At 34.8% G+C, this 20,784-nt stretch overlaps 1 protein-coding gene across 2 annotated transcripts in view; it reads right to left on the bottom strand.

Annotated features, from left to right (window-relative positions):
• COL24A1 (collagen type XXIV alpha 1 chain) overlaps positions 1-20,784 on the bottom strand; it is a 417,618-nt gene that overhangs the window by 375,748 nt on the left and 21,086 nt on the right. For both annotated transcript variants that reach the window (XM_063697321.1, XM_019023728.4), the window contains 2 exons: positions 9,722-11,091; positions 199-252 (listed from right to left, as the gene is read on the bottom strand). In XM_063697321.1, coding sequence (XP_063553391.1) covers positions 199-252; positions 9,722-11,091 — 1,424 coding nt within the window. The remainder of the gene's footprint in view (positions 1-198; positions 253-9,721; positions 11,092-20,784) is intronic.

The raw sequence follows: 20,784 nt of genomic DNA, 5'->3' as shown, positions 1-20,784 counted from the left end.
GCTTTGGCTGTGTGTTTACACTCAAAATAAACTAGGCTGCATGTGTTCTTAAGCTTCTCTTGAATTGGCTAAGGTAGGACTAAGTTTGAAGATCCAGGCAGGTTTCCAAAGGAAGTACATACTGTACAATACTAGAAAAAACATGTTAGAAAGTTACAAATTCTCACTGCCAGCAGGAAATATAGCCCATCTACTTACCCGTGGACCTCTCTTCCCTGAGGGACCTGGGATACCTGCTGGACCAGGTGGACCCTTGGAAAACAAATGTCAAGACATTAGGCCTGATAGTAGACACATTTTTTTCTTACAAGTCTGAATAAGATTTCCACCCAAAGACAACTCTTTTTCAGTCCCCAGTTCCCAGCTGGTGATGATTTTTAAGTAACACGAACCCCCTTACCCTAATCAGCAGGGGTGAGTTGAAACTCAAGTGTCCCCTTTAATCTGGCCAGAAATGGCAGCAGGAAGTCTATGACTTATGGTTACAGCCACCGTATCTGGTTTTTAAAGGGACCACAACTAGTAGTTTTGTGGGTAATTTTTTACCTAAATTTACTTTTACTATGGAAGGAGGAATTCAATTTAGGGTTTGGAGACCAACAACTACAAGTTTTTTTCAAACACAATTCAGAAGAAGATTTGCTTTGAAAAATGAAAACACTGGCCATTTTATGTACTTTTAAAAGAATTATACCAAGGATCTGTGTAATGTGTTAAACTGTTATAATGAAATCCTTCTTGTATATCCATTAATAAATCTGACTTATACCAATTACAGCACTCCAGGAAGTCACTAATAGAGTTAAATGATTTATAAAATAAAGTATGAAAGCAAAAACTGATCAATTGTTACAGTGTTCTGAGTTATTTAAATGTTAATTTTTAAACATATCAAATAAGAAATAGAACACTACTTCTTTACTTCTCCATATAATGTTTTATGTTGTCTTCTTTACTTACTTTAACAATCAACTGTGGAATAATAAATGCTCATTTGTGATATGGTTGAACACATATTCATTCATTCATCTGTTCATTCATTCAATTGTTACTGAGCACTCTGCGATATGGCATTGTTCTTGGTGTCTATAGAGCATACCATACACATATTCCACTTAACAAATATTCATTCATTATTGCAGTAAAAATAGTACACGATTTCAAATTAGACACATCAGGGTTAAAATACTAGCCTCACCAGTAACAAGCACTGTGACCTAATGTGCTTTATTTTTCTTCATTGTAAAATGTTTATATATCAATGCTGATTGCACATAAAATAAAGAGATGAATCCAGGTTAAATCATATGTACTTTCCAATATGTGACAGTTTTTTAACCTACAATTTCACAATTTCATACAGTTTAATCTGCAGCATGGCCAGGTACACCTAAAATGTACACTGAGTTTCAAAGGAGGAGAGGGAAAATGAATTGATGGGAAAGGATCATTCCAATTCGAAAATACAAGAGGGAAATGAGTAAATTATGTTGAAAAAAATAACAGTTATTTTGCATATTTCTCATCTCACATTTTTTGATATTAACTACTCCTTAAAACTTTCTCTTTTATTAGAGTCATTTGCAGTTTTCTGATATTCATTATATATTTCAGATTGTCCATGTTTTTCCTTTAGTTGCATTTTTTTCTCTTACCCCCTAAATTTATAAAACTTTTCATGTATTTCCTAATATTGAGAGAGAAATGCTATTTCTATTCAGCCCCTAACTGAGGGCATTCTCCTTCCTCAGCTGTTCAAATACTTTAGCAGCCATTATCATATCACTAGCTTCCATCAAATCTTGATATTTTACTCATTGTCAAGAAAAATTGACTTTCTTTTCAAGTTGATTCTGCTCCTGTTGTTATAATAAAAAAGTTAGCAGCTGTTGATTTGAATTTATGTCCCCCAAAATAAGAGCCAGTAGGAGAAATTGCAACTAAAATGAAAAAGAAAATGGAAAGTTTTCTTTAAAAATGTCTAGCTTGGTTTAGTGTCCTGTCTCACTACTTGTGACAAAAGAAAACACTATTCCATTCACATTGGAAAGGCAGTTTGCTATGGCTTGCATTTGTGTCCTCCCAAAATTCATATGTTGAAATCCTAAACAAAGTGATGGTAGTAGGAGATGGGGACTTTGGGAGGTGATGGGTCAGGGATTAGTGTCCTATAAAAGAGGCATAAGGGAGTTAGTTCATTTTCCTCTTCCACCATGTGAGGACACAGCACGAAGGTGCCATCTATAAACCAGAAACAGGCCCTGGCCAACTACCAAACATGCCAGCACTTTGATCTTCAACTTCCCAGCTTTCAGAACTGTGAGAAATAAATTTCTACAGTGTATAAGCCTCCTAGTTTATGGCATTTTGTTACAGCAGCCTGAACTAACTAAGATGCAATTAACATTAGATACTGGGGGGAAAAGAAGGTATAGTTTATGTCATGATATAAATATTTGAATTGTTTGATAAGCACTAAATTAAAATCAATTCTCACATGTCTTCATAATTTTGCGGTTTCAAAATCTTTTACAACATATTAATAACAGGCATTTTCTAGATACCAGAGAAGAATCATAATTTTTATAGCATGACATTTTTGAGAATAAATTATTTTCTATAAATAAGGTTAAGTACTAAAAAAGGCACTTTAACTTTCAGGTTATTTGTTATTAAGAGAAAGTACAATTCCATTTAAAAAGTAATGGTTTTGCAATCATACAATGTAGATTCAAATCATGCCTCAATTATTTACTAGCTGAATAACCTTAGACAAGTCAGTTACTCTTTCTAAGCCTTAGTTTCCTCACCTTTAAAATATTGATGATAGAAATTTACCTTTCAGGGTTATTGTGAGTATTAAAGCTATTGTATATAAAATACCTGTCACTGTGCCTGGCAGTGATAGTAGTTAACCAGTAAACAGTAGTCTAATTAACTTTTTTTTTTTTTTTTCCGAGACGGAGTCTCACTCTGTCACCCAGGCTGGAGTACAGTGGCGTGATCTCGGCTCACTGCAACCTCCCCTTCTTGGGTTCAAGCAATTCTCCTGCCTCAGCCTCCCGAGTAGCTGGGATTACAGGTGCGTGCCACCACGCCCAGCTAATTTTTTTGTATTTTTAGTAGAGACGGGGTTTCACCATGTTGGTCAGGCTGGTCTCAAACTCCTGACCTTGTGATCCCCCCGCCTCGGCCTCCCAAAGTGCTGGGATTACAGGCGTGAGCCACTGTGCCTGGCCTAATTAACTTTTTTAAGGTATGCATAAGGCACAGCAATCACTGAGTAAATGTTAGATATTATTATTACTAGGATAATATATACATTAAGGTAAATCTATTCGATAGTCCAATACTTCTAAAAGATAATAATCCCTGGTCAGTTAATGTTGGAAATCCTGCATCTTACATTCTTTTTTTAATTTATTCATTCACTCACTCAATAAATATTATAAAGCATCAAGCCCTCCTGGAGTTTGCAGTCTAGATAAAAAGACATACATTAACAGATAAATACATAATTACAAATTTTACTTAGTGATATCGAGGAAAAGAAAAGGCAACCAAGAAAGAGGTTAACATGGTGGACCTAATTTATATTGTGATGTCAGAGAAGGCTTTTCTGAAGAAGTATTTAGTTAGACCTAAAAGATTAATGGGAGCCAGAAAAAAGAAGAAAATAAAATTTCAGAAGATAGGAATAAATGAATGAGGCCATGAGTAAAACAAAACAAAACTAATAAAAGACACAGTCATTTTGAGGAATTAAAAGAAAAACTAATAGAGCAAGGGGAAAAGTGGGGCAAGAGGCAGTTGCAGAGGTAAGCAGGGGCCATATCACATACCTGCACAGGTCAGGAGACAGAGTTTGAGTTTAAGTGCTATAACTTTCTTCCACTGAAGAACTTAAGCTGATAAACAATGTTATCTGATTCATCTTTTTAAAAGAACACTAGAGAATTTTGGTAAAAGACGTCAGAGTGAGAACATTTTTCAGACTACTCTCCCTCCCTCAAAACCAGCTGTAAACAACAAAAAGCACCAAAAGAAGAAAACATCATCTCCAGTGAAAAACGAAAGGATCATAACCACAAACCACAAAATACGAAGATTACCTGCCCAATACTGAGAAACTTTGTAGCAAAGGTTTTGAGAGATAACCAAATCCAAAAAACTCCTCAGACCTCAAACCTTGGATACATATTAGTCTTGAAAATCCACTTTTTTGATTATGATAAGGTTTAAGGGAATGTGCAAGCCACAGGAAATATGATTCATGACCCAGTAAAAACCCAACTTCAAAGAGACAAGAGTAGAAAAGGTGGAGCTGAAGAAGAACATACCTTTCTTATGATCTACAACCAGAATCCTCTCTGGTGAGAGGGGACAAAAGACAAGAAGAGCACAAATCCCCCTATCACTTCTGAGAGAGCCTGTGATACAAAGGGCTTCACAACAAATTGTGCATGAACATGAGATGACACATGCCTCTGGGTAGAAGACAAAACAAATATGGTAAGATGGTGTTTTAGGCAGCAATCTAAATTTGACTCTGTGTACCATTCCACCTTACTTCCCTATGCCTCTCCATATACCATTCTGAAACAAATCACGAAGATAGAGTTGCCTTTATTTTAAAAATGAATTATAACCAGAGAGCAATCAGTAGAGAATTTATAAATAGATATTTGGAGGAGGGGAAAAGTGAGAGGACAGGAAAATAAATTTAAAGAACAAAGCTGGAGGCATCACGCTACCTGACTTCAAACTATACTACAAGGCTACAGTAACCAAAACAGCATGGTACTGGTACCAAAACAGAGATATAGACCAATGGAACAGAACAGAGGCCTTAGAAATAACACCACACATCTACAAGTATCTGATCTTTCACAAACCTGACAAAAACAAGAAATGGAGAAAGGATGCCCTATTTAATAAATGATGTTGGGAAAACTGTCTAGTCATATGTAGAAAGCTGAAACTGGATCCCTGCCTTACATCTTATACAAAAATTAATTCAAGACAGATTAAAGACTTAAATGTTAGACCTAAAACCATAAAAACCCTAGAAGAAAACTTAGGCAATACCATTCAGGACACAAGCATGGGCAAGGATTTCATGACTTAAACACAAAAGCAATGGCAACAAAAGCCAAAATTGACAAATGGGATCTAATTAAACTCAAGAGCTTCTGCACAGCAAAAGAAACTACCATCAGAGTGAACAGGAAACCTACAGAATGGGGGAAAATTTTTGCAATCTACCCATCTGACAAAGGGCTAATATCCAGAATCTACAAATAACTTAAACACATTTACAAGAAAAAATCAAACAACCCCATCAAAAAGTGGGCAAAGGATATGAACAGACACTTCTCAAAAGAAGACATCTATGCAGCCAACAGACACATGACAAAATGCTCATCATCACTGGTCATCAGAGAAATGCAAATCAAAACCACAATGAGATACCATCTCACACCAGTTAGAATGGTGATCATTAAAAAGTCAGGAAATAACAGGTGCTGGAGAGGATGTGGAGAAATAGGAATGCTCTTACACTGTTGATGGGAGTGTAAACTAGTTCAACCATTGTGGAAGACAGTGTGGCGATTCCTCAAGGATCTAGAACTAGAAATACCATTTGACCCAGCCATCCCATAATTGGGTATATATCCAAAGGATTATAAATCATGCTGCTATAAAGACACATGCACACGTATGTTTATTGTGGCACTATTCACAATAGCAAAGACTTGGAACCAACCCAAATGTCCAGCAATGATAGACTGGATTAAGAAAATGTGGCACATACACACCATGGAATAGTATGCAGCCATAAAAAAGGATGAGTTCATGTCCTTTGTAGGGACATGGATGAAGCTGGAACCATCATTCTGAGCAAACTATCACAAGGACAGAAAACCAAACATCGCATTTTCTCATTCATAGGTGGAGATTGAAGAATGAGAACACTTGGACACAGGGTGGGGAACATCACACACCGGGGACTGTCATGGGGTGAGGGGCAGGGGGAGGGATAGCATTAGGAGAAATACCTAATGTAAATGACGAGTTAATGGTTGCAGCAAACCAACATGGCACATGTATACATATGTAACAAACCTGCACATTGTGCACATGTACCCTAGAACTTAAAGTATAATAAAAAAAAAATTCTACTTAGTACCATTGTTTAAACATGAATTTTTTAAGCATTAATTCACTAACAGTATCCTTTTTTATTAGCACATAATAAAGAGAATAATTGTTAATGTGAAAAAAATTTGTTTACCAGAAGAGGAATTACTCCATACAACAGATAAAGAGTTCAGTTATATAGTTCACTACACATTCAAAGAATGTCAAGATGACATTAATGTACAAAAATAAAGTTCAAAGAACGGTTGTGAAAGATTTAAAAAATATGAAAGAGCAAAAAAGAAACTCTTTGATGAAAGCCATGTCAGAGCAATAAAAACTGATTAAATATAATTTAAAAATCAATGAAGGGATAGGAATATATAGAATAAATGAGTTCACACAAAATGAAATGGAAAAGAGCAATCATGATGATGTGGTTGTAGAAAAGATAATAAATACCATTCATCATCACAAATGACATTTAACATATGCAAACTTGTATGCCTGAAGAATTTAGAAAAATGGAACCAATCAATATTTGGTTATTATAAGGGGAGGTCTTTCTATAATCTTCAGATCAAAATAATCTCCTGATCAAAAGAGTATCCCCCCAAAAACCTGATTCAGAACCTAATAGGTTTAAAGAACTTCAAAGATAAAGAACTGCATGGGTATATAGGCGGGAAAAAATTGTTACTTAAAAGTAGGAAAAACCAGGCTGGCTTCAGGCTTCTGAGTCACATCTACTTCAAGAAGCAGTAAGGCAATTCCTACAAGTTCATTATTTTATCACCATTCAGTCTCTCATTATCTCTCTAAAATCTACCTTTAGTCTTCTACACTGTGCTGAAGTTAGGATTCTCAAAGTTCAACAATGACTTCTTCATCAAAATATCCAACAGATTATCGCTTTTCCTCAATTCTCATTCTCTTTGACTTCTCTGTCTCTTTTGGCCCTGCTGATCAATTCCTTCTCAAAAGTCTCTTCTTTGGCTTTTTGATATTGCTTCTTTTATATTTTGATATCACTATTCTTTTCTCCTATCTCTCTGACCTCTCATCACATTTCTGCTTTTTCTTTCTATAACCAAAAAGCAAACATCCCCCTCATTTGACTGGTGACCCTATGCCACATTCCTCTCTTCGAAAATCTATCCAACTCTATAGTTTCAACTATAAAAGTCAATAGAAATACTCCCAAATCTATATCCCCAGCCTTGACATCTCTTCTCTACTTCAGCTTCTTCAACTCTTCTAACAGCTTAATTACCAATAGTTCTTTAAATGTTTCATTTTTCTCTCCTAAAATTGACTTTCCCTCTTAATTACAGTTTTTAATAATGATATCACCATTCTCTCAATCCGCAGGCTTAAAATTTGATAGTCATCTTTTATTCTTTTCCTTTTTGCTTGGTCCCTAGGTCCCATTAATTTCCTAGTTCTACCAAGTTTTCCTACAAAATCTCTTGAATCCTACTTTTCCTTTGCATTTTCACTGCTGCCAACCTAGATAATGTTCTAGTCCTTTAACACCAAGATGGTAACATAAACTTCATATCCTGGACAGTGTTACCAGACCGATTTTCCAATTAATACCTCTGCTTAGAAACCTACAAAATTCCCCTTTGAGAACAAGATAAAGTTAGAATGATCATTTGACAGTTAAGAATGTCCACAACCTGACACCATCAAGCTTGGATCTTTATCTGTCTGCTTTAGAGGAAGAAAACCTGGATTCAAATCCTGGCTCTATCATTTACCAACAATGTCATTGTGGGAAAGTAAATTAACTCTATGGGCTTCAGTTTCTTCACCTGAAAAATGAGGATAACACTACTAATTTTACAAAGTTATTTTAAGATAATATATGTAAAGAGACTGGTAGAGCATCTTTCTCAAGGAACTCAATAAATGATAGCTATTATGCTATTACAAAAAAAACTCACCTACTCCTCTCACCTATCAAAATCTTACCCATTCTTAGAGCCTAGGTCATAACTAACTTTGTCCACAAGATCTTATTCTGAATAGCTCAGGTTTAAGTGACCTTTCATAGAGACTCCATCAAAAAATACTATTTTTTTAACCTTTGAACATCTCTAGCCCATACACTTACTTTGCATCTCTCTGCAGCATTTATCCTACTTTACTACAAGATATATTAGATAGTTATAAATGTACTTCCTTTATCTTCATTATGAAATATAAGCTCTTTCTGAGCAATTACTGGGTTATACATACTTTGTGTTCCTGCCTTGCATATAGCAGAGACTAAGTAAATGTCTGCTGAATATTACTGCTACACCTGCCAATACTGAATGACTATTTTTGAATTTACAGAAGAGATTAATGCTCATCTGATCAGACTGACTTTTTCTGAAGAAAGTAAATGGCTTCCATAACTATTTGCTTAATATTATATGTCCAGTGATTCAATTTTATGACCAGTATGTTGATAATTAATTGTCATAGTTGAAGAGTTTATTTCTCTATAATAGTATAGTCTTCATATTTTATTTTTAAACGTCTAAACATTTACTCTAGCAAGAGTGACTCAATACCTATCAAATCACTTCTAGGAATAACCACAAAGGAAACACAAGCTAAAAGACTGGCTTCACCTTCTCCTATTCTATGATTTCTAGAGTTAAGCCAAAAACTCAAATTTTATTTTCATTAAATAAATACTTTAAGATATATTTTAATCTACTTGAAATTTTTAAAAAAATAATTTCTAAAGACATAAAGGTAAATTTAAGTATACAAATATGAAGCATAAAAAGAATGTTTCCAACACTGTGATTTTAAATGACTTTAAGTGGTTTTGAAATGATTTTAGAAATTTTTAAATGGTGATCTCTAATTCCCACCTATACAACAAAAGAAATTCAGGGCTGAAAACTTCAGTTTATTATCTCACAGTTTTGTTTACATGATATTAAACAAGTGCCTTGGTTGTTTTTTTCCCCCTCATTGAATTGAGTGATAACTGGTTCTTTTTGTGTTAGGCAAGGGGAGCTTTAATTAACCCATAAACATAAATAGACCATATCACTAAGGACAGTCAATGATTCATTACACAATCATCTCTATCTAAAGTAAGTTTTACACTCTATTTTAATCCATTTGATGCTATTTTGCTGTAAGAATATTTAATGGATGTATTTAATGTATTTTTCTTTAATCTACCATATCTTTTATATACTTCTCTTAACATGACTATGCATTCTCCTATGGTTTTCAAAATATAAATATATTATCTATATTTAGCAGTTGAAATCCTGATTGAATTTCAACTGAACAAGAAAAACAAATAGTTTGCCCACTACTTCACCAGAATTAAGTAACCTTTCAGCCTACCAGATGAAGAACAAAAGCACAATATTTGAGCCAGGGTTACATTCTGGCAGATGTGTTACAGCAACCATAAATTCACTTACTGTGCCAGAATGCATCTCCATGACAGACTTTATCTGTTATGTATTGTTTGGTCCAGAGAACTCTCTTTAAAATGTATTTTAAAGAGAGTTTAAAATGTAAGTTAGCATATTAAGAGATATTAAAAAAAAAAACTTACGGGAGGTCCAGTGTCTCCTTTTGGCCCTCTCAGATACTCCATTTCAAGCATTGTATTTAGATCCTCATAATAATAATAATCATAAAGCTCAGTTTCATAGCTATTTTCGATGGGATAAGTAGCATCAGGATAAAATTCACCTTCTTTCCTTAGATCAAGGTGATTATCCACAGATGGCTCATTTGTCACTCTATGCAAGCTTGTGTTTAAAATTGGTTGCATTTCCATGAGTTCGTTAGTATGTAGATTTGCTGTGATAGCCTTCTTGAGATTAGTAATTGTATCTTGTTTTATTTGTGGAAGAATAGATGGCATCTTCTTAAACAGTGACAGACCAGTTACTCTATCATCATGTTGTGTGATATTGTCAGACATGTTTAGGAGAGAACTAAATTTCTCTTTGGTATTCATTCTTGCCTCACTGATGCGATGAGGGATCACTGACAGGCTGAAATTTGTCTGAGTATCTTCCTCAGTGATCATTTCTTTGGCCTGAATCCCATGGTTTGTGAGATCCACAGCAGAGACATTTCCCGACTGAAGAGAAGATAACTGAGATCTTGATATCTGGTGTTCTTGTCTTTTATACAAGGTTTCAGAATCATTTTTTATGATATTTGGAATGCTTTTGCCTTCAGTAAATGTATCCTCTGACAGTACTTTTTCAGCAAATCGTTTGGGCGGGGCAGAGTGTTCCGGTATCTTAGTTGGTATGAGAGTTGTACAAGGAAGGCTTGTTTCAGGTTGGTATTTGTCTGCTTGGCGACACTGCTGTTTCACATATCTGCAGTAGTCTGCAGATGCTTCTGCAGAAGGAATAATATCTAACTGACATACTATTCCTTCAAAATGGACAGAATTATTATTCATACTTCCCAAAGTAAACACACTATTAGAATCAAAGGTCTGAACTTCTGGAATAGTCTCTGTGCTAAAATATTTCTTTCCACACTCAACAAACATTGAGACACTTTGGTTTCTAATAGTAATGGCAAATGAGTGCCATTGCTCATCATGAACACTGTAGTTGAAAACTGCAGGCTGCTTTCCTCTAATGTGTACTACTAATTTTTTAGGTAGTAATTGTACTCCTAATTGCAGTCTATTTTTATTTCTAATGCTGAAGAGAAATGCATTGTTCACCCGATGTGACTGTAACCCAGTTAATATTGTAAACGGCTGCCCTAAGTTGACTGGTAAAATGTTCACGAAAGGTGTCTCAATATAAGCATCATTTTTAAAAATGACTCCTGATTCTGTTAAATGGACCCCCTGAGGTAACGGTGTAGATGCTGATGGTACAGCAGTCGCTGATGATGAGTGTCTTACGTCTTTGCCTCCAAGGCCTAGTTGATGAAGAATATCTATGCCTGGAAATTTAAAAAAGAGAGAGAGAAAGAATCTTAATTTTATGGATTCATGTGTTCATATAAATGTTTGAATATGATAAAAATCTTACTTGTAGCAACAGTAATTTCTAAAATAAGCATGTTCTATCAATAACTAATTATGGGTAATAAGAAATAGGGAGGGGGAGAGTAAGACATTATACTCAATAATTTGAATAAAGTACATGCCCCTCCCCCTACACACACACCAATCTCTAAACCCAAAACTTATTTATTATTAGTTTATTTATTATTTTAGAGACAGGGTTTCCATCTGTTACCCAGGCTGGAGTGCAGCAGCATGATTATAGCTCACTGCAGCCTTGATATCCGGGGCTCAAAGGATCCTCCCACCTCAGCCTCCCAAGTAGCCAGCACTACAACGGCATGCCATCATACCTGGCTAATTTTTGTATTTTTCATAGAGACAGAGTCTTGCTCTATTGCCCAGGATAGTCTTGAACTCCTAGGCAAAAGCAATCCTCCCACAGCACTGGGATTACAGGTGTGAACCACCATGCCTGATCTCCAAAATTTAATTAGTTTATCTCTCTTGTTTTCCATTTTACTGATTCTTATTTGTCACTTCAATGAATATACATGTTCAAAGATTCCCAGATCCCATTTGTTTCTTTGATTTAGAACTTAAAATTTAATGAAATCTGTGTTAAAGTGAAAGTGGAGTCATACTTCCAAAGATAATTGTGATTTGGAAAACATTTTATAAATTAGGTTCACACGATCCCTTAAAGTATAATTTTTCAGGCTGTTTTTCCTTCTAACCTTCTGGGAATTTACAAGTTGCATGGAAGCTTTCTCAATGCCTACTACCTTAAGTGTGTGCTACGCTTAAAGTATTCTGGTTACCAAAGTCCTTTGATAATTCCTGGACAAAAGAATTTAAATTCATTTTATTGGTGATCACTCTGGTTTTTCTGTCCCTTCCAAGCTTCTCTTTCTTCCACTTTTCCAGTCCTCCAGAGTAACTTTTATCCAACTTTTAGACTCTTTCAATATCTATTATGTAATACGCATTTTATATAATATGGATTTGATATAATTGTGGATTTCTCTGATTTATTATTCATCGTAATATTACCAATAGTATATTGTTTGTTTCCTTTACCCAATTAAAAGCTTCTGGAAAACTGGATCTGTCTGATTCATTATTGGATCTCTTCAGCACCTTCCTTGCAAATAGCTCTATAATTTCAGAATGAATGAATTTGCCCCGCAGCAATCTGACCAGGTCTCATATTCACCTCCGGAGTCATATAAATTTAAATATCACTTAAAAAGAATGACAAATTCTGTCTTTAAAATACAGAACAGCATAGTCAGCTGCATGATCTTTATTATTCTTTGGGTTATAAATTTCCCATCTGTATCTTTGTATAAATATAATCATCTCCAACCAGAAATGTTACAGAATTGTGATAAGTGAAAAAAATAAAAGTCTTTGAAGATTAGCCAGGAACGTTTGGCATCACCTTACTTTTTCCTTTTGTAGGAAATTAGTAGATATTTGATAACGCATGCTTATTACAAATAGCAAAAGATACGAGAGAATCTCATTTCCCAAGTCTCACAACTGTGTACAACAATGAAATAATTACTGAATGCCATTCCTGTGTAATCTAGCAATGCAATTAAAATGTTTTTTAACAGAGATCTTCACAAAACACTCAAGTGTTTTATTTTAAGGTTAGAACAACCATCATTTTATCAATAAAATAGTTGTAATTTCATGACATTTTTAAAGGATAGCAATATTTGTATCTATGATATTGTATGACAAACTTTTCCACCAAAATATTCCTAACACCAGTGTAGAATTATATGCACCTCCAGGAATTTAGGGACATATTTCAAAGAGGCCCCACATAATCAACAAAAAAATACCTTTGACTTCTTATGTTTTATCATCACAATTCACGCAAAATTTAAACTTTAATCCATAATATGGCTGGTTGTTTCAATACACAATATAAATTACTTATGAGCTAAATCAGCTAATTGTACTCATCCCCAATCTTCAGTGAAAATTTACACTGCCGAAACTAGCTATGTTAGCCTGTGACATTGGATATCCTCACCCAGGTTTACCTAACTCTAAAGGTATGCCTAGCTCAATCTGAGAAGTAAACTATGGAAGGAACACTGCTTCTGTGGAAATCACAATGCTTAAATTTAAAGTATATATGATCATAAAGTATCTGAAAGCTATAATTCTGAGATACCAAATAAGCTACATATGTAAAAAATAATCATACATGTGGTATATTAAGGGCTGCACGCTGCCCCAAGAACATCTCCCCTTGCATTTATTAAGAACCCCTGCCATCTAGTGCTTTGAATTTCTGACCCTATTATACAGAAATATCATTGGGAGGAGTATTATTTGAAAACTTTAAAAAGCATATGTGTGTTTTCAATGTTTCTTTATATGTATATTAATATGCTTCCTCCAATTCTATTTTTAGTGGAGCTTTTATGACAAATAGCTGTTTTTTAAAAATCAAATGTGTTTGAACACTTATTACTGAATAAATTTCCTATTATTGAACCATGATTGCATCCCTAAAATAAAATCTTATTAGTTTTACGTTATTCTTTTGGTATCTCACTGGATTATTGACTAATAATTTTATGTAGAATCACTACATCAATATGTATGAGTTGACTGGTCAGTGTTTTTCTCTTATTGTCCCATCTTTATCAGACAATAAAATTGAAATTTCATTATTTTCTATAGCCTAAAACAATTTCAGTAACCTTTGAAATTACATTTTTTCCCAAAAAGTTACAAAAACTCACCTATAAACCAAATTGATCATGTTGGCTCTTTCATTGATAGTGCTTCATTCATTTTCCTAATCTCTTCTATGTTAATTGATTCATTCTAATTTTCCACTGCATCTTGAGACAATTTTAGAAATTTATATTTTTCTATGAAATAATAAATTTCCTCTAGGCTTTTATATGTATTACCCAGAAATCTTCACATAATAATCTCTTACAATTATTTTTGTTTTCCTATGTCTGTGGCCCTCTGTCTCATTTTTCTAATTTTGGTTATTTTGCTCTATTTATTCTTAAGTCTGTCATTATTGGTCATTTCAAATGTATACAGCCTTCAGATTTAGTTATCTACTATTTTTGTTCATTTTCTATATCATTAATTTTAGCATTTATCTTTATTAATTATCTCTTCCCATTTTATTTTGTTTTACTCTTTGGCTAATTTCTGAGGATGAATAATTAGTCCTTTATTTTTCTTTTCTTCCTTGATAATGAAGGCATTTACGCTATACATTTTCCTGAGTGCTGCTTTAGCTGCATCCCATAGATTTTGATATGTAGCATTTTCATTTTTGTTGTTTTCTGGAAAGTATTTTTATTTGTATTTTCTCTTTGATCCAAATGGTTTAAGAAAAAAGTTTTAAATTTTCAGTTAGGAAGGTCTTTTTGTTTTCTGATTTTGTTATTAAAATCTAACTTAATAGTATTATGATCAGAGAATGGTGTCTAATCAGCACTTTCTTTTTCAAAACTCAATTAGCCTCATAAGTGGTCAATTTTCAATAACATTTCATAAGCACTTGGAAAGGTGTTTGAAGGTACAAAATTTAATACATACCAGTTAGTTGTACCTCATTGTTTATGTTATTTATATCCTCTATATTCTTGTTTATTTTTGTACAATTAATCTGCCATCAACTGAGAGAGAAAGTCTCTTACCAGTAGTGTGTCTATTTGGCCTTTTCTCTCTTGTGGTCTTTGCTTTATGAATATTGATGTCATGGTTTTTATGCATAGATAATCATACAGTTCACATATTTATTGAGTACTGCACCTTTCAGAATTACAAAAAGACCTTCTATGTCTAGTTTATTGGGTATTATATTTTTGGCATTACCTTAACTGGTAGTAAGACTAAGCTTCCCTCATCTGACTTTCTTTTTGCTTACATTTGTCTGATATACCTTTGCCTTTGTTTTTGTTTTCATCCACTTTGAAACACTATGTTTTAGGTAAAGACAAAGGGATTGTATTTGTTTTTTGATCCAGTCTGAATTTTTTCTTTGAATGTATAAACTAAATCTATCTACATTTGCTAATATTATGGTTTGTTTAATCTGTCGCATTATTTTATGTTTTACCACTTTAATTTTTTGAAGTCTTTCACTATGTAGTTTGTTTCCTTTGCTTTGCTTTGTGTATGCCTTTTGAGATTTAGAAGGGTTTGTATTTTTATTCTAAGGGTTTCCTTTAAAATTTTAAATGTATATAATGCCCCTAGTCCTTTCATTACACATATCTATTAATTCTTTCCTTTAAACAATGTTTTATTTTCCTCCCTTTAACCCTTTCCCATACCTTCTAATATTAGTCAATAGGAGTATCTTTCATAGTGTTTATCTTTTCATTCTTAAATGTCCTTATATTTCTTTCATCTAATTTACCAACTGTAAAATATTTAATTCCCAGCTTCTTCAGATAAGGCAATCAGCAAAGTTAATCTACTCTTCCTATTCTTCCTCTCTTCTCCTACTATTTTTCTGTAACTGTACCATTCCTACATTGTTAGTTTGTATGGCATTTATATTTTTCTTTTCCCCACATTTTCTTTTGACAAATAGAGCCAGACTTTTGTAGTAGCTTCCCCGATCACATCTCTTTGGCTGAAGTTTATCCTCTATTAGTTTCCTCAAGAAGGGTTTATGGGAACAACATTTCCTGAGTGTTGGACTTTTCAGAATTGATTTTTTGTAGCCTTGTACCTTAAAATTCATGGGATATAAAATTCTTTCATGATACTTTATTTCCTTGAATATCTTGCAGCTGCTGTTCCATGGTTCTCAGGTAGTCTTTCTAAATCTGAAGTCAGCTAAATATTTTTCTCCTTACAAGTGGCTCCGTAGTTATCAACATTCTTCAAGAGTTGTTCTTTATCTTTGAAATGCAGGAATTTTATAAGAATATGGCACCATATTGACCATTCTTGATAAATGTTTCCAGATGCATAGTATGATCATTCATTGCACAGGTTCAAATTTTTTTTTATTTACTTCAGCAAACTTTTAATGAATTGTATCCTTGCATATTGGTTCTATTTCATAGTTTTGGTTTTCTTTTTTTTATATATACTTAAGTTTTAGGGTACATGTGCACAATGTGCAGGTTTGTTACATATGTACACATGTGCCATGTTGGTGTGCTGCACCCATTAACTTGTCATTAACATTAGGTATATCTCCTAATGCTATCCCTCCCCACTTCCCCCACCCCACAAAGGCCCCAGTGTGTGATGTTCCCCTTCCTGTGTTCATGTGTTCTCATTGTTCAATTCCCACTTATGAGTGAGAACATGCAGTGTTTTGTTTTCTGTCCTTGCGATAGTTTGCTGAGAATGATGATTTCCAGCTTCATCCATGTCCCTACAAAGGACATGAACTCATCATTTTTTATGGCTGCATAGTATTCCATGGTGTATGTGTGCCACATTTTCTTAATCCAGTCTATCATTGTTGAACATTTGGGTTGGTTCCAAGTCTTTGCTATTGTGAATAGTGCTGCAATAAACATATGTGTGCATGTGTCTTTATAGCAGCATGATTTATAATCCTTTGGGTATATACCCAGTAATGGGATGGCTGGATCAAATGGCATTTCTAGTTCTAGATCCCTGAGGAATCATCACACTGATTTCCACAATTGTTGAACTATTTTGTAGTCCCACCAACAGTGTAAAAGTGTTCCTATTTCTCTACATCCTCCTCTCCAGCACTTGTTGTTTCCTGACTTTTTAATGATCACCATTCTAACTGGTGTGAGATGGTATCTCATTGTGGTTTTGATTTGCATTTCTCTGATGGCCAGTGATGGTGAGCATTTTTTCATGTGTCTGTTGGCTGCATAAATGTCTTCTTTGGAGAAGTGTCTGTTCATATCCTTTGCCCACTTTTTGATGGGGTTGTTTGTTTTTTTCTTGTAAATTTGATTGAGTTCATTGTAGATTCTGGATATTAGCCCTTTGTCAGATGAGTAGATTGCAAAAATTTTCTCCCATTCTGTAGGTTGCTGTTCATTGTGATAGTAGTTTCTTTTGCTGTGCAGAAGCTCTTTAGTTTAGTTAGATCCCATTTGTCAATTTTGTCTTTTGTTGCCATTGCTTTTGGTGTTTTAGACATGAAGTCCTTGCCCATGCCTATGTCCTGAATGGTATTGCCTAGGTTTTCTTCTAGGGTTTTTATGGTTTTAGGTCTAACATGTAAGTCTTTAATCCATCTTGAATTAATTTTTGTATAAGGTGTAAGGAAGGGATCCAGTTTCAGCTTTCTACATGTGGCTAGCCAGTTTTCCCAGCACCATTTGTTAAATAGGGAATCCTTTCCCCATTTCTTGTTTTTGTCAGATTTGTTAAAGATCAGACAGTTGTAGATATGTGGCATTATGTCTGAGGGCTCTGTTCAGTTCCATTGGTCTATATCTCTGTTTTGGTACCAGTACCATGCTGTTTTGGTACCAGTACCATGCTGTTTTGGTTGCTGTAGCTTTGTGGTATAGTTTGAAGTCAGGTAGTGTGATGCCTCCAGCTTTGTTCTTTTGGCTTAGGATGGACTTGGCAATGTGGGCTCTTTTTTGGTTCCATATGAACTTTAAAGTAGTTTTTTCCAATTCTGTGAAGAAAGTCATTGGTATCTTGATGGGGATGGCATTGAATCTGTAAATTACCTTGGGCAGTATGGCCCTTTTTCACGGTATTGATTCTTCCTACCTATGAGCATGGAATGTTCTTCCATTTGTTTGTATCCTCTTATTTCAGTTTGTAGTTCTCCTTGAAGAGGTCCTTCACATCCCTTGCAAGCTGGATTCCTAGGTATTTTATTCTCTTTGAAGCAATTGTGAATGGGAGTTCACTCATGATTTGGCTCTCTGTTTGTCTGTTATTGGTGTATAAGAATGCTTGTGATTTTTGCACATTGATTTTGTATCCTGAGACTTTGCTGAAGTTGCTCATCAGCTTAAGGAGATTTGGGGCTGAGACGATGGGGTTTTCTAGATATACAATCATGTCATCTGCAAACAGGGACAATTTGACTTCCTCTTTTCCTAATTGAATACCCTTTATTTCCTTCTCCTGCATGATTGCCCTGGCCAGAACTTCCAACACTATGTTGAGTAGGAGTGGTGAGAGAGGGCATCCCTGTCTTGTGCCAGTTTTCAAAGGGAATGCTTCCAGTTTTTCCCATTCAGTAGATATTGGCTGTGGGTTTGTCATAGATAGCACTTATTATTTTGAGAAACGTCCCATCAATACCTAATTTATTGAGAGTTTTTAGCATGAAGCGCTGTTGAATTTTGGCAAAGGCCTTTTCTGCATCTGTTGAGATAATCATGTGGTTTTCGTCATTGGCTCTGTTTATATGCTGGATTACGTTTATTGATTTGTGTATGTTGAACCAGCCTTGCATCCCAGGGATGAGGCCCACTTGATCATGGTGGATAAGCTTTTTGATGTGCTGCTGGATTCGTTTTGTCAGTATTTTATTGAGGATGTTTGCATCGATGTTCATCAGGGATATTGGTCTAAAATTCTTTTTTTGTTGTGTCTCTGCCAGGCTTTGGTATCAGGATGATGCTGGCCTCATCAAATGAGTTACGGAGGATTCCCTCTTTTTCTATTGATTGGAATAGTTTCAGAAGGAATGGTACCAGCTCCTCCTTGTACCTCTGGTAGAATTCGGCTGTGAATCCATCTGGTCCTGGACTCTTTTTTGGTTGCTAAGCTATTAATTATTGCCTCAATTTCAGAGCCTGTTATTGGTCTATTCAGAGATTCAACTCCTTCCTGGTTTAGTCTTGGGAGGGTGTATATTTTGAGGAATTTATCCATTTCTTCTAGATTTTCTAGTTTATATGGGTAGAGGTGTTTATAGTATTCTCTGATGGTAGTTTGTATTTCTGTGGGATCGGTGGTGATAACACCTTTATCATTTTTTATTGCATCTATTTGATTCTTCTCTCTTTTCTTCTTTATTAGTATTGCTAGCGGTTTATCAATTTTGTTGATCTTTTCAAAAAACCAGCTCCTGGATTCATTGATTTTTTGAAGGGTTTTTTGTGTCTCCATTTCCTTCAGTTCTGCTCTGATCTTAGTTATTTCTTGCTTTCTGCTAGCTTTTGAATGTGTTTGCTCTTGCTTCTCTAGTTCTTTTAATTGTGATGTTAGGGTGTCAATTTTAGATCTTTCCTGCTTTCTCTTGTGGGCATTTAGTGCTATAAATTTCCCTCTACACACTGCTTTGAATGTGTCCCAGAGATTCTGGTATGTTGTGTCTTTGTTCTCGTTGGTTTCAAAGAACATCTTTACTTCTGCCTTCATTTCGTTATGTACCCAGTAGTCATTCAGGAGCAGGTTGTTCAGTTTCCATGTAGTCGTGCGGTTTTCAGTGAGTTTCTTAATCCTGAGTTCTAGTTTGACTGCACTGTGGCATGAGAGACAATTTGTTATAATTTCTGTTCTTTTACATTTTCTGAGGAGTGCTCTACTTCTAACTATGTGGTCAATTTTGGAATAAGTGCGATGTGGTGCTGAGAAGAATGCATATTTTGTTGATTTGGGGTGGAGAGTTCTGTAGATGTCTATTAGGTCCGCTTGGTGCAGAGCTGAGTTCAATTCCTGGATATCCTTGTTAACTTTCTGTCTCGTGGGTCTGTCTAATGCTGACACTGGGGTGTTAAAGTCTCCCATTATTATTGTGTGGGAGTCTAAGTCTCTTTGTAGGTCTCTAAGGACTTGCTTTATGAATCTGGGTGCTCCTGCATTGGGTGCATGTATATTTAGGATAGTTAGCTCTCCTTGTTGAATTGATCCCTTTACCATTACGTAATGGCCTTCTTTGTCTCTTTTGATCCTTGTTGGTTTAAAGTCTGTTTTATCAGAGGCTAGGATTGCAACCTCTGCCTTTTTTTGTTTTCCATTTGCTTGGTAGATCTTCCTCTATCCATTTATTTTAAGCCTATGTGTGTCTCTGCACGTGAGATGGGTTTCCTGAATACAGCACACTGATGTGTCTTGACTCTTTATCCAATTTGCCAGTCTGTGTCTTTTAATTGGAGCATTTAGCCCATTTACACTTAAGATTAATATTGTTATGTATGAATTTGATCCTGTCATTATGATGTTAGCTGGTTATTTTGCTCATTAGTTTATGATTTTCTTCTTTAAAAATTCATATTATGAGTATATTGAATCATTGTTGTCCTCTATATGTCTCATATATCATTTCTCTATAATCCTTTTTATTATGTTCTTTAAATTCATTTTTGTTTGTTTGATTTTCTTATTTCTCTTTACTGTTTCCTACAAAGTATAACTTCCCTTTGTGCTCCTTCCCATTTCATCTTGATTTATGAGGTAATTTTTCTATGAGTTCTTTACTGACTTCTACAAGCTCACAATTCATATCCTTTTAATATATTGCCTTCTTTTACTTTTCCCTGAGTTCTTTCATTTCTGCCTTAGTATCTTTCTTTGTATAGGTGATAAGGGGGACATATTTGGTCAGAATATTTGTCAGTTTAACAGCAACATTTTTTAGTGTGTACATTCTCATTTTTGCTGCTTTTCCTTATTGTATATTTCTACTTGTGCTGTGCCAACTCCTT

This window comes from Gorilla gorilla, chromosome 1, assembly GCF_029281585.2.
Source record: "Gorilla gorilla gorilla isolate KB3781 chromosome 1, NHGRI_mGorGor1-v2.1_pri, whole genome shotgun sequence".
NCBI lineage: Eukaryota > Metazoa > Chordata > Mammalia > Primates > Hominidae > Gorilla > Gorilla gorilla.
Note: the sequence above shows the minus strand (reverse complement) of the source record. Positions and strands in the feature narration are given on the sequence as shown.